Source organism: Mastacembelus armatus, chromosome 22, assembly GCF_900324485.2.
Source record: "Mastacembelus armatus chromosome 22, fMasArm1.2, whole genome shotgun sequence".
Lineage (NCBI taxonomy): Eukaryota > Metazoa > Chordata > Actinopteri > Synbranchiformes > Mastacembelidae > Mastacembelus > Mastacembelus armatus.
The window spans coordinates 23266355-23278678 of record NC_046654.1 but is presented as its reverse complement, the minus strand read 5'-3'; the positions used below and the strand labels follow the sequence as shown (position 1 = coordinate 23278678).

Here is a 12324-nt window from a genome sequence, read left to right as displayed (position 1 = left end):
AAATCAGTGTTCATTTCACATGTTTTGAGTGTAAATGAGTTGAAATGAAGCCTCTGTGAATACTTTTGGCTGCACCTTATTGTTTTTAGAAAATGCATTATATCATTATCATGAGGATTTTTGAATTCAAAACAAGTGGTTTTGCAGCAGGGGCGCAGAGAATTCAAAAATGACAGTGTGATCAGAGCGGGGATTGGCGCACCTGTGTAAGCCGAGCATAGTGCGGTAGGACTGGGCACGGCTTTCTGGATGTCCCCCTGAAGTTTTCGCTGGAGCCCCAGCAGTTTTCAATCATGACTGCGTTAACAGGAACAGAAAGTTTCTCCTCCTGACCTGGACGACGGCATTGCTAGTATGCCGTGCCCAACAAATGATAGTCAATATCCAAAGTGAACATCAACTTAACGTATCCACTGTACCGCTTCATGTAGTTATGACTGTGAAACGAATCAAGTCGCAGCTCGTTCTGCGCTGTAGTCAGCGTTCATTGAACGAGACTGAAGCCATATAGGACAACGAGAGACGCGTCTGCTGTTTAACTCAGTGTGTTCATTTCACATGTTTTGAGTGTAAATGAGTTGAAATGAAGCCTCTGTGAATATTTTTGGCAGCACCTTATTGAGTTTAGAAAATGCATTATATTAATATCACGATGATTTTTGGGCATGGGCATGATAATCCATATCCAAAGTGAATATCAACTGTACCGCTTCATGTAGTTATGTCTGTGCAAAGAAACGAGTCGCAGCTGTTTCAGAGCAGTATTTGTCCTCGTTCATTGAACGAGACTGAATTCCTATAGGACGAGAGAAGCGTCTGCTGTTTAAATCAGTGTTCATTTCACATGTTTTGAGTGTAAATGAGTTGAAATGAAGCCTCTGTGAATACTTTTGGCTGCACCTTATTGTTTTTAGAAAATGCATTATATCATTATCATGAGGATTTTTGAATTCAAAACAAGTGGTTTTGCAGCAGGGGCGCAGAGAATTCAAAAATGACAGTGTGATCAGAGCGGGGATTGGCGCACCTGTGTAAGCCGAGCATAGTGCGGTAGGACTGGGCACGGCTTTCTGGATGTCCCCCTGAAGTTTTCGCTGGAGCCCCAGCAGTTTTCAATCATGACTGCATTAACAGGAACAGAAAGTTTCTCCTCCTGACCAGGACGACTGCATTGCTAGTATGCCGTGCCCAACAAATGATAGTCAATATCCAAAGTGAACATCAACTTAACGTATCCACTGTACAGCTTCATGTAGTTATGACTGTGAAACGAATCAAGTCGCAGCTCGATCTGCGCTGTAGTCAGCGTTCATTGAACGAGACTGAAGCCATATAGGACAACGAGAGACGCGTCTGCTGTTTAACTCAGTGTGTTCATTTCACATGTTTTGAGTGTAAATGAGTTGAAATGAAGCCTCTGTGAATATTTTTGGCAGCACCTTATTGAGTTTAGAAAATGCATTATATTAATATCACGATGATTTTTGGGCATGGGCATGATAATCCATATCCAAAGTGAATATCAACTGTACCCGCTTCATGTAGTTATGTCTGTGCAAAGAAACGAGTCGCAGCTGTTTCAGAGCAGTATTTGTCCTCGTTCATTGAACGAGACTGAATTCCTATAGGACGAGAGAAGCGTCTGCTGTTTAAATCAGTGTTCATTTCACATGTTTTGAGTGTAAATGAGTTGAAATGAAGCCTCTGTGAATACTTTTGGCTGCACCTTATTGTTTTTAGAAAATGCATTATATCATTATCATGAGGATTTTTGAATTCAAAACAAGTGGTTTTGCAGCAGGGGCGCAGAGAATTCAAAAATGACAGTGTGATCAGAGCGGGGATTGGCACCTGTGTAAGCCGAGCATAGTGCGGTAGGACTGGGCACGGCTTTCTGGATGTCCCCCTGAAGTTCTCGCTGGAGCCCCAGCAGTTTTCAATCATGACTGCGTTAACAGGAACTGAAAGTTTCTCCTCCTGACCAGGACGACTGCATTGCTAGTATGCCGTGCCCAACAAATGATAGTCAATATCCAAAGTGAACATCAACTTAACGTATCCACTGTACAGCTTCATGTAGTTATGACTGTGCAACGAATCAAGTCGCAGCTCGTTCTGCGCTGTAGTCAGCGTTCATTGAACGAGACTGAAGCCATATAGGACAACGAGAGACGCGTCTGCTGTTTAACTCAGTGTGTTCATTTCACATGTTTTGAGTGTAAATGAGTTGAAATGAAGCCTCTGTGAATATTTTTGGCAGCACCTTATTGAGTTTAGAAAATGCATTATATTAATATCACGATGATTTTTGGGCATGGGCATGATAATCCATATCCAAAGTGAATATCAACTGTACCGCTTCATGTAGTTATGTCTGTGCAAAGAAACGAGTCGCAGCTGTTTCAGAGCAGTATTTGTCCTCGTCATTGAACAAGACTGAATTCCTATAGGACGAGAGAAGCGTCTGCTGTTTAAATCAGTGTTCATTTCACATGTTTGAGTGTAAATGAGTTGAAATGAAGCCTCTGTGATACTTTTGGCTGCACCTTATTGTTTTTAGAAAATGCATTATATCATTATCATGAGGATTTTTGAATTCAAAACAAGTGGTTTTGCAGCAGGGGCGCAGAGAATTCAAAAATGGCAGTGTGATCAGAGCGGGGATTGCACCTGTGTAAGCCGAGCATAGTGCGGTAGGACTGGGCACGGCTTTCTTGATGTCCCCCTGAAGTTTTCGCTGGAGCCCCAGCAGTTTTCAATCATGACTGCGTTAACAGGAACAGAAAGTTTCTCCTCCTGACCATGGACGACGGCATTGCTAGTATGCCGTGCCCAACAAATGATAGTCAATATCCAAGTGAACTCACTTAACGTATCCACGTTGTATACGCTCCATGTAGTTATGACTGTGCAACGAATCAAGTCGCAGCTCGCTGCGCTGTAGTCAGCGTTCATTGAAACGAGACTGAAGCCATATAGGACAACGAGAGACGCGTTGCTGTTTAACTCAGTGTGTGCATCTCTCTGAATTTACATCAGTAGTTGCTTCATCGAAATCATCAACGTGTCTCTTAGACCCCCTCCCGACTAGACTGCTTAAAGGCACCCTGCCATTAATGAACTCATCTTTATTGGACTTGGTAATTTATCTCTAGTATCAGGCTACGTACCACAGGCCTTTAAGACTGCAGTAATCAAACCTTTACTCAAAAAGCCTAGTCTTGATCCAGGAGTCTTGGCTAATTATAGACCAATATCCAACCCTGCCATTTATTTCTAAAATCCTAAAAAAAAGCTGTTGCTAAGCAGCTATCAGACCACCTTACACAGGAATGAACTATTTGAAGATTTTCAATCAGGATTTAGAGCACATCATAGTACAGAAACAGCACTGTCAAAAGTCACCAACGATCTTCTCTTAGCCTCAGATAATGGACTGGTTTCAATACTTGTCCTCCTAGACCTTAGTGCAGCATTCGACACCATTGACCACAACATCTTATTACAGAGACTGGAGCATGTGATTGGTATCAGAGGAACAGCGTTAAAGTGGTTCCAATCCTATTTATCAGACAGATTCCAGTTTGTTCATGTCCATGATGAACCTTCCACACGAACAAAAGTTAGTTAGAGTTCCACAAGGCTCCGTGCTAGGACCGATTCTGTTCACCCTGTACATGCTTCCTCTAGGCTATGTCATTAGGAAGCACTCTATTAATTACCACTGCTATGCAGATGACACTCAGTTATATCTATCTATTAAACCTGTTAACACAAACCAGTTAACCAGACTTCAAGCCTGTCTAACTGACATAAAGGCCTGGATGACCAGTAACTTTTTACTTTTAAACTTGGAGAAAACAGAAGTCATTATATTTGGGCCAAAAAATCTCAGAAATAACTTTTCTCAAATTATAGCTACTCTAGATGGCATAACCCTGGCCTCTAGCACTACTGTAAAAAACCTTGGAGTTATTTTTGACCAGGACATGTCCTTTAACTCACACATAAAACAAATCTCTAGAACTGCATTCTTTCACCTGCGCAACATTTCCAAAATTAGGAACATCCTGTCTCAAAATGATGCAGAAAAACTAGTCCATGCATTTGTTACCTCAAGGCTAGATTACTGTAACTCATTACTATCTGGATGTCCCAATATCTCCATAAAAAGCCTCCAATTAATCCAGAATGCCGCAGCCAGAATCCTGACAGGAAATAGCAAGAGAGATCATATTTCTCCTATATTGGCTTCTCTTCATTGGCTCCCTGTAAAATATAGAATAGAATTTAAAATCCTTCTTCTCACATACAAATCCCTTCATAATCAAGCTCCTTCATACCTTAAAGACCTCATAGTACCATATTATCCCAATAGACCACTTCGCTCTCAGAGTGCAGGTCTACTTGTGGTTCCCAGAGTTTCCAAAAGCAGAATGGGAGGCAGAGCCTTTAGTTATCAAGCTCCTCTCCTATGGAACCAGCTCCCAGCCTGGGTTCAGGAGGCAGACACTCTCTATACTTTTAAGGCTAGACTTAAAACCTTCCTCTTTGACAAAGCATATAGTTAGGGCTGGCTTCAGGCAACCCTGAACCATCCCTTAGTTATACTGCTATAGGCCTAGACTGCCCGAGGACCATCGGTGCACTGAGCTCCCCTACCCTAACACTCCCCCCCCTTTCCCTTCCCCTCCCCTTTCTTCTCTCCTCCCACCTCATGTATATTCCACCATTGAATGTTACTAACCTTGTGCTCTCTCTCTCTCCCCTAGTTTGTGCTCTCTCCCTCTCTCTCTGTTCTCTCTGTTCCTTCTGCAGGTGTCCCTGGTCCTGGAGTTGTATATCGCTGATGTGCACTTACTGGTCCCACCAACCTGCAGTGTCTATTTGTTGTTTATTATTGCTGTTCTTTTCTCTCTGCTCTATCCACTCACCCCAACCGGTCGAGGCAGATGGCCGCCCAAACTGAGCCCGGTTCTGCTGGAGGTTTTTTCTTCTGTTAAAGGGAGTTTTTCCTCTCCACTGTCGCCAAGTGCTTGCTCATAAGGGAATTGTTGGGTTTTTAGTTTTACTTTTTGTAAAGTGCCTTGAGATGATTTGTATTGTGATTTGGCGCTATAGAAATAAAATTGAATTGAATTGAATTGAATTGAATTGAATTGAATAGCCTAGCCCCATTAGCCGGTGTGGCTCCACAACAAGAGGAGCTCTGGAGCAGCCCAGACCACCTGTGTGACGGTCCAACGGAAACATACCAACATACAATGTGGGACTCCGCGGTTTTCTCTGGACCCCTCCCCAGTCTGACCAGCGATGACATGCACTGCATTTAATTCAATATTAGATTCAACTGGTTTCACTCAAAATGTTAATAAACCCACCCACTTTTTCAATCACACCCTTGATTGTTCTGACATATGGCATTGAAATTGAACATTTAATAGTTTTTCCCCAAAATCCTATTTTGTCAGATCATTCTTTAATAAGTTTTGAATTTAAGATAATGGATCATGCAGCATTTGGAAGAAAATTCCGGTACATTAGATGCTCTTAATACATTTAAGAAAATGATTCTATCAAGACCGAGGACCATCGGTGCACTGAGCTCCCCTACCCTAACCCTCCCCTCCCTTCCCTTCCCCTTCCCTTCTCTTCCCTCCTCACATGTACATTCCACCATTGAATATCACTAACTTTGTGCTCTCTCTCTCTCTGTCCTCTCTCTCTCTGTACCTTCTGCAGATGTCCCTTGTCCTGGAGCTGTATATTGCTGATGTGCAGTTACCACTAGCCTGCAGTGGCAGATGGCCCCCCCAAACTGGTTTTTTCTTCTGTTAAAGGGAACTTTTTCTCTCCACTGTCGCCAAGTGCTTGGTCATAAGGGATTTGATGGCTTTTTTTTGTAAAGTGCCTTGAGATGATTTGTATTGTGATTTGGTGCTATACGAATAAAATTAAATTGAACTGAATCTTTATTTACATCTATGCCATGTGCCAACACAGTGGAAGGCAGCTGCCTCAATCCCACTCCCTACCAAGCTGATTTATGTTGTTGACAGTGCTGTAGCCTCACTCTTCATACTGTGGCCCCTCTGAAAAATGAGTTAGTGAATCAGAGGAGATTGGCTTCATGGTACAGTTCACATATTCGTACCATAAAGCAGGCATCATGAAGGTTGGAAAGGAAGTGGCGTTCCACAAATTTAGAAGAATTTTCTCCGTAAAGCCAGAACTGCATACTATTCATCACTAATAGAGGAAAATAAGAACAATCCCAGGTTTCTTTTCAGCACTGTAGCCATGCTGACAAAAAGTCACGGCTTTGTTGAGCTAAGTGTTCCCTTAGTTCTCAGCAGTGATGAATTTATGAGTTTCTTTACAAATAAAATCTCAACTATTAGAGATAATAGTTGACCTGTGAAGACTAGGTCAGCCAACATTTCCTTGTAGGGAGTTGCCTACTATCTGTCTATTGTTTAACAGTCTCTGGGGTGTAGTCCCTTCTGCCCCTAAGTCTCTGTCCAGTCACACTATAATGTACAACACATTCTTTAATACATACGACTAGTACAAATTCACACAAATTGATAGTTTTCTATCTGCAGAAGCCTTCATCTTCCCTATCCACTCTGTCTGTCTCTTCACACAGTGGAGACAATGCTTTTAACCTTTCTCCTTACTGGCGTTCCAGGCCTGCACAACTCCTTTCAACAATGTAAAAACAAATAATATTTATAATCCAGCTAAACATAATGCTATGCTAAATGAATAGTACAATTTTTCCCAACAATTTTGAGCACATCATAGTACAGAAACAGCACTGTTAAAAGTCACAATACAATCTTCTCTTAGCCTCAGATAATGGACTTGTTTCTGAACTTGTCCTGCTAGACCTTAGTGCTGCATTTGACACTGTTGACCCCAGCATCTTATTACAGAGACTGGAGCATGTGGCTGGTATCAGAGGAACAGCAATAAAGTGGTTCCAATCCTATTTATCGGACAGATTCCAGTTTTTTCATGTCCATGATGAACCTTCCACACGAACAAAAGTTTGTTATGGAGTTCCACAAGGCTCTGTGCTAGGACCGATTCTCTTCACCTTATACATGCTTCCTTTAGGCAATGTTATTAGGAAGCACTCTGTTAATTACCTTGACTAGTACAGGATTATGTAGCAGTTAATGAGTTGTTTAGAGAGTTTAGTTCGTTTTTAGGTGTGTTAGACTACAGCTAATCTGCAGCTAATCCGTAAACTCGCTATACAGCACACACAGCACAACACACTTGCAACAGGAACTGAATTTGCTTATCCAGGAAACAGCGTCACAGGGGTCAGATAATTTTACTACAGAATATTAGTTCCCTTCATCAGCTCCCTGTAAAATTTAAAACAAAATATTAAATTCTTCTCCTTACATTCAAAGCCTTTAATGATCAAGCTCCTTCATAGCTTAAAGACCTCAGGTCTAATAAACTACATATTATAGTAGTAGTAATAGTAGAATGGGAAACACATCCTTTAGCTCCTCTACTGTGAACCCATTTTGGTTTTAAAATTACTCTAAAAAAATTGGGGTTAATCTGACTCATCCAAGGAACACTGTTGTTCTTTGGTGCTGAGGGTACTATCTCAGTTCCTCTGCAGGAGTGGCATTCTGGGGTTGCCTGGTATGATGGTGGCATCACACTCCTGAGCGCAGCATTTTAAGGAGCCCTGGAACCTAGTGCTCATCCTCCACTACATCAGCGATGCCCCTCACAATAGCTGACCTCATTTCTGTAGGTGACTTGTACTGAGGTACAGGTGAAGTTTCATTGTCCACCCTGATGGATGAACTGCAGTGGGTCCATCCTCCAGTTGGAAATTAAACCATAAACACTATATATAGTATAAGCATTTTAACAGAGTCCTTAAACATCACCCAAACAACAACTGCTGAACAAGATGATTAATTGGGTTTGATGACATTTTATTAAATTTGGATCAGATTTCATAGGATGTCCTGTACAGGCTCTTGGAAATGTTTTGAAATGCAGCTTTTTGTCCCTGTAGGTTAAGTTAATTAGTGATTAATTACCCATAGGTGTGAATGAGCCTGGTTCGGCTGGAGGTTGTTTTCTTCCTTAAAGGGAGTTTTTCCTCTACACTGTCACCAAGTGTTTGCTCATAAGGGATTTGTTGGATTTTTTTGTAAAGTGCATAGAGATGATTGTATTGTGATTTGGCGCTATACAAATAAAACTGAATGTGAGTGTTTGTTTCTATGTGTGTTCGCCCTGTGGTGGACTGACAATCTCTCCAAGTTGGGATTGGCTGCAGCTCTGTGTGACACACAATAGGATAAACAGTACAGATAATAATTCTTAAATGTACAGCATTTCATGGGAAAAACACAAAAGGTAAATGTAAAAAAAAAGCCTTTCACAGGGCTGTGTTCTCTTTAAAAGGCTAATAAAAACAGTCAACAGTATAAAACTCCATCACAATATCCAAACTGAAAAACCTCATATACAAAGCAATGCCACATAACAAAAGAATAAAAACAAATTTTATATCAGTATCTAAATTGCACAAGATAATTGCAGAGATGATTTAAGCAAAAAAATAAAAAAAATAAAAAGAATACAGTTTATTTTAAAAATATGACAGGTAAAGGACAGTCACTTTACAATCCTCCATGTCTCTGTTAACACTACTAAGTCGTGTCAAACATTTCAAATAAACATTTCAGATTATGTAAACGCATGTGTTTATTAGAATGATCAAAAATGTAGACACAGCTACATTCTCCTGCCTTTCATTACCTGCCAGCAAGGCCCCATATCATCATGTAGTGAAGAGTTATTGAAGTGTTTTCTTTTATCTTATAAGGGAATACTATTTAGACCAGCAAAGTTGTCCACTGTGGTGATTTTACTATATATCAGTCTAACTTTTCTGAGCCTTTGCCTGTGCTCCCGGTACTCATCTTAACCATGTTCCTCGATTGACTCCACTGACAGGAGGCATTCCAGGAGGCAGCGGGGGGGGTAGTTGTGTGTGTCCTGTGGTTGATGGTGGCAGGTACCCACTATTCAAACTGGGTGCCATCCCAATGACTGAGGAGGGTGGAGGTGCAAGCAGGTAGCTATAGGCTGAGAGTGGGGGAGTGTGGTAGGATGTGGTGCCTGGGGCATAGTGGTGGTAGCTCAGTGGTGGGCCACAGGCCTGGGGTACATTTGTATAACAGGAGCCCTCTGTCTTCATCATGGACTGCAGCTTCTGGTAACCTTCACTGGACACCAAGGAGCTGGAGCTTGGGAGGTCCATGGGTAGAGGAGGTGGCGGAGGGGGGCAGAGGGGTAAAGGTGGCAGGGCTGGTTTAGAAGGTTGATCTGGGGCTAGTGAATAGAAGGAAGAGGGTATAAGATTATGACAAAAAAGACGCAGTGAACTATGTGAATTTCATTTTCTGTAACTAGTACACTGATGAACATGACTTCTATTAATCTCCAATGTGACCCCCAGTGTGCTGTGGAAGGCCTCTGTATCATGTTCCTGTCATCTTCCAGCTTCTAGATACAATTTGCTGCTGCTCTTATCAGTGTGCTGACAGCCACTAGACAGGTGAGCCTACGGCGCAAAACCCAGCACAGTGGTTTGTAATGATCCTGACAGGATTTCACAACTCTGTGAAGTATCACAGCACCAGCTCTTTAATTTTTGATGATCTTGAAAGAAACAGATGAAATACAGCATTCATGTTACATTTGTGTGACGGCAGTATCCACAGACACACAATGCAAGGTTTAAGTCTTTCTGGTGTGGCAGAGGAGGTGGCTGAGTATGGAGCAATATGGAATAATGGAGAGGCCCACGCAAAGGACCAGACCAAAAATTCTGAGTTAGATTTAGTTTTTAACTGAACAGTATGTTAATTTGTTTTAAACTTATGTAGTTAATTAGGTTTGTCTTTGCAACCCCTTTTGCTTCAGATTGGCCTGAGTTCATATTGCTTGATTTGAGTTCTCCACCTCTTTTATGTGCACTTGGTGTCATGTTTTGTAAATTGTTCTTTTTCTTTGTTTTATTTCAGATCTGATTTCCATTCTTTGGGCTTACTTTTATTTGTACTTTTGTTCTGGATTAGATTAGTTTTTGTGAACTGACAGTTTTTTTCTCCCCCATTTGTGTTTATTGTTTGGTTAGTTAAGTTTGACTCTCTTGCTTCAGAATGACCTGATCAGCCAGTGCTCCCATTGTGCCCCTTTAGCACTAAAATAGAATTCCATTATTGTCATTGTATGTAATACAACAAAACTTCTAAGCGTAAGGTGAAGACACATCTCTTAAAAAAAAAAAAAAAAACTCTGTCATCATAGCACGGCAGCACAAAACTGAAATGTCTGGATCTCCTCGTAGGACCATGGTACTGTTTTAGCCATTTGCCATACTAAAGACGATAAAAATGGAAAAACTTTTTTTCCTCTATATATTTATTGGTTTTTCAGTTTTCTCACAATAAACAGAAGAAGACAGAACACAGAACATTCCGGCTCATTGATACTGACAGGTAGCAAACCTAGAGACCATAACATGACAAAAATATCTTTGTCATGTCTTACATGTTTACATCATACAAAGCCTCTTAAAAAAACAGTATAAATATCCAAACCAATGTATATCATAAAAGGGTCCCAGATTTTATGGAATGCGTCGCTTTTATTGTGTAACTCTGTGGTTCTTGTTCTTTCAGATTTATCAGCTGCTTTTTATACCATAGACCACTCTTTACTTTTATCTAGATTAGAGTCTTGGGTAAGTCTAAAATCAAACATTTTGAAATAGTTCCAGTCATATCTCTCTAACAGAAATGTTTTAGTCAAGCCTGGTAATTTTTCCTCTTGTCCTGCAGCTTTGACCTGTGGCCTTCCACAAGGCTCTGTCTTAGCTCCATCTGTCTTTCTCTCTGTATGCTACTGTTGGGACATATTCTATGACAACATGGTGTGTCTTTTCATTTCTACGCAAATGATACCCAAATCTATATATCAATCAAAAGAAACAATTCCTCTGTGATCACTTCTCTTCTGCACTGTTTAGAGGAAGTTAAATTATGGCTAGCCCAAATTTTCCTCTTTCTAAATGAAGACAAGACCAAGGTAATTGTTTTTGGCTCAAACTTCGAAAAGCCCTAATTTAGAAAGTCTATCCACTTTTAGATCCTCGCAGGTGAGGATCCTAGGTGTCTTTATTGTCAAGCAGCTAAAATTTGTTAAACATATCTCTTCTGTTATTGGATCCAGCTTTTATCAGCTTCACTTACTGTAAATTAAAACCTCTCTCACTCCGAAGACCCTGGAAATGGCTGTCCATGCTTTTGTCAGGTCTCGTTTAGATTACTGCAATTCCTTATACTGCGGTATATCTAAATCTCAAATTGCCCGTCTTCAGCTTGTCCAGAACGATGTTGACTTCTTGTCAAGTGCCCTAAATGAGAACACATCACTCCGATTCTCAGTTCCCTACACTGAGTACTAGTTCTTCAGAGAACAGACTTCAAAATTCTTCTCTTCGTATATAAATCCCTGCATAATCTTGCTCCTGTCTATCTCTCTGAACCTCTTCTTCCTTATTCTCCATCTAGGTCCCTACGACCCTGTGACCAGGCCCTGTTGGCCATCCCCCAAATTAGGCTTAAGCGTAGAGGGGAGCATACATTTGTGGTGGCAGGGCCACGACTTTAGAATACCCTGCTTTTACAGATTAGAATGGCTCCTACCTTGTCTGTTTTTAAGTCTATTAAAAACGAGAGTTATGCATGTAACTGCGGTTCTATGAATCCTGAATGACTGCCAGGGGGCGGTGCTGCAAGCACTGAATGCTCCCTTCGCGCATGCGCAGTTCGAGTAATTATACCAAAAAAGTCACCTTTGACCCCCAGAGGTGATATATATTCCGGCGTCATCCGAGGCTCTTTTCCTACAGAACCTTCTCGCACTAGCGCAAGGATTCTGGGGGAGATTCATAGAACTGCAGTTACATGCGTAACTCTCGTTCTATTTCATCTTTTCTGACCGCCAGAGGGCAGTGCTGCAAGCACTGAATGACTCATACCAGCAAAGTCACAAGGAAACCTGAGTGTATACCTCATGGAGTAGACCCCAAGGCCTCTGGCCAGAGGACCACATCCACTGGCTGAGGAGTTACAACATTCACCCTGTTGAACCTGGAAAATGTGCCAGTGATGCCCATGAAGCAGCAGCACATATAGCATCCAAGGATACACCCCTCAAGGCCGCCCATGATATGGCAACGCCTCTGGTGGAGTGACCCGTCAC

General features: G+C 41.5%; 1 protein-coding gene across 1 annotated transcript in view; it reads right to left on the bottom strand.

The window, feature by feature from the left end:
• Window positions 1–8207: 8207 nt before the first annotated feature.
• The window catches only part of LOC113129103 (cyclin-K-like), a 29643-nt gene continuing 25526 nt past the window's right edge, over window positions 8208–12324 (bottom strand). Inside the window, exon 10 of the mRNA XM_026304901.1 lies at window positions 8208–9384. Coding sequence (XP_026160686.1) covers window positions 8969–9384 — 416 coding nt within the window. The 3' untranslated portion in view covers window positions 8208–8968. The remainder of the gene's footprint in view (window positions 9385–12324) is intronic.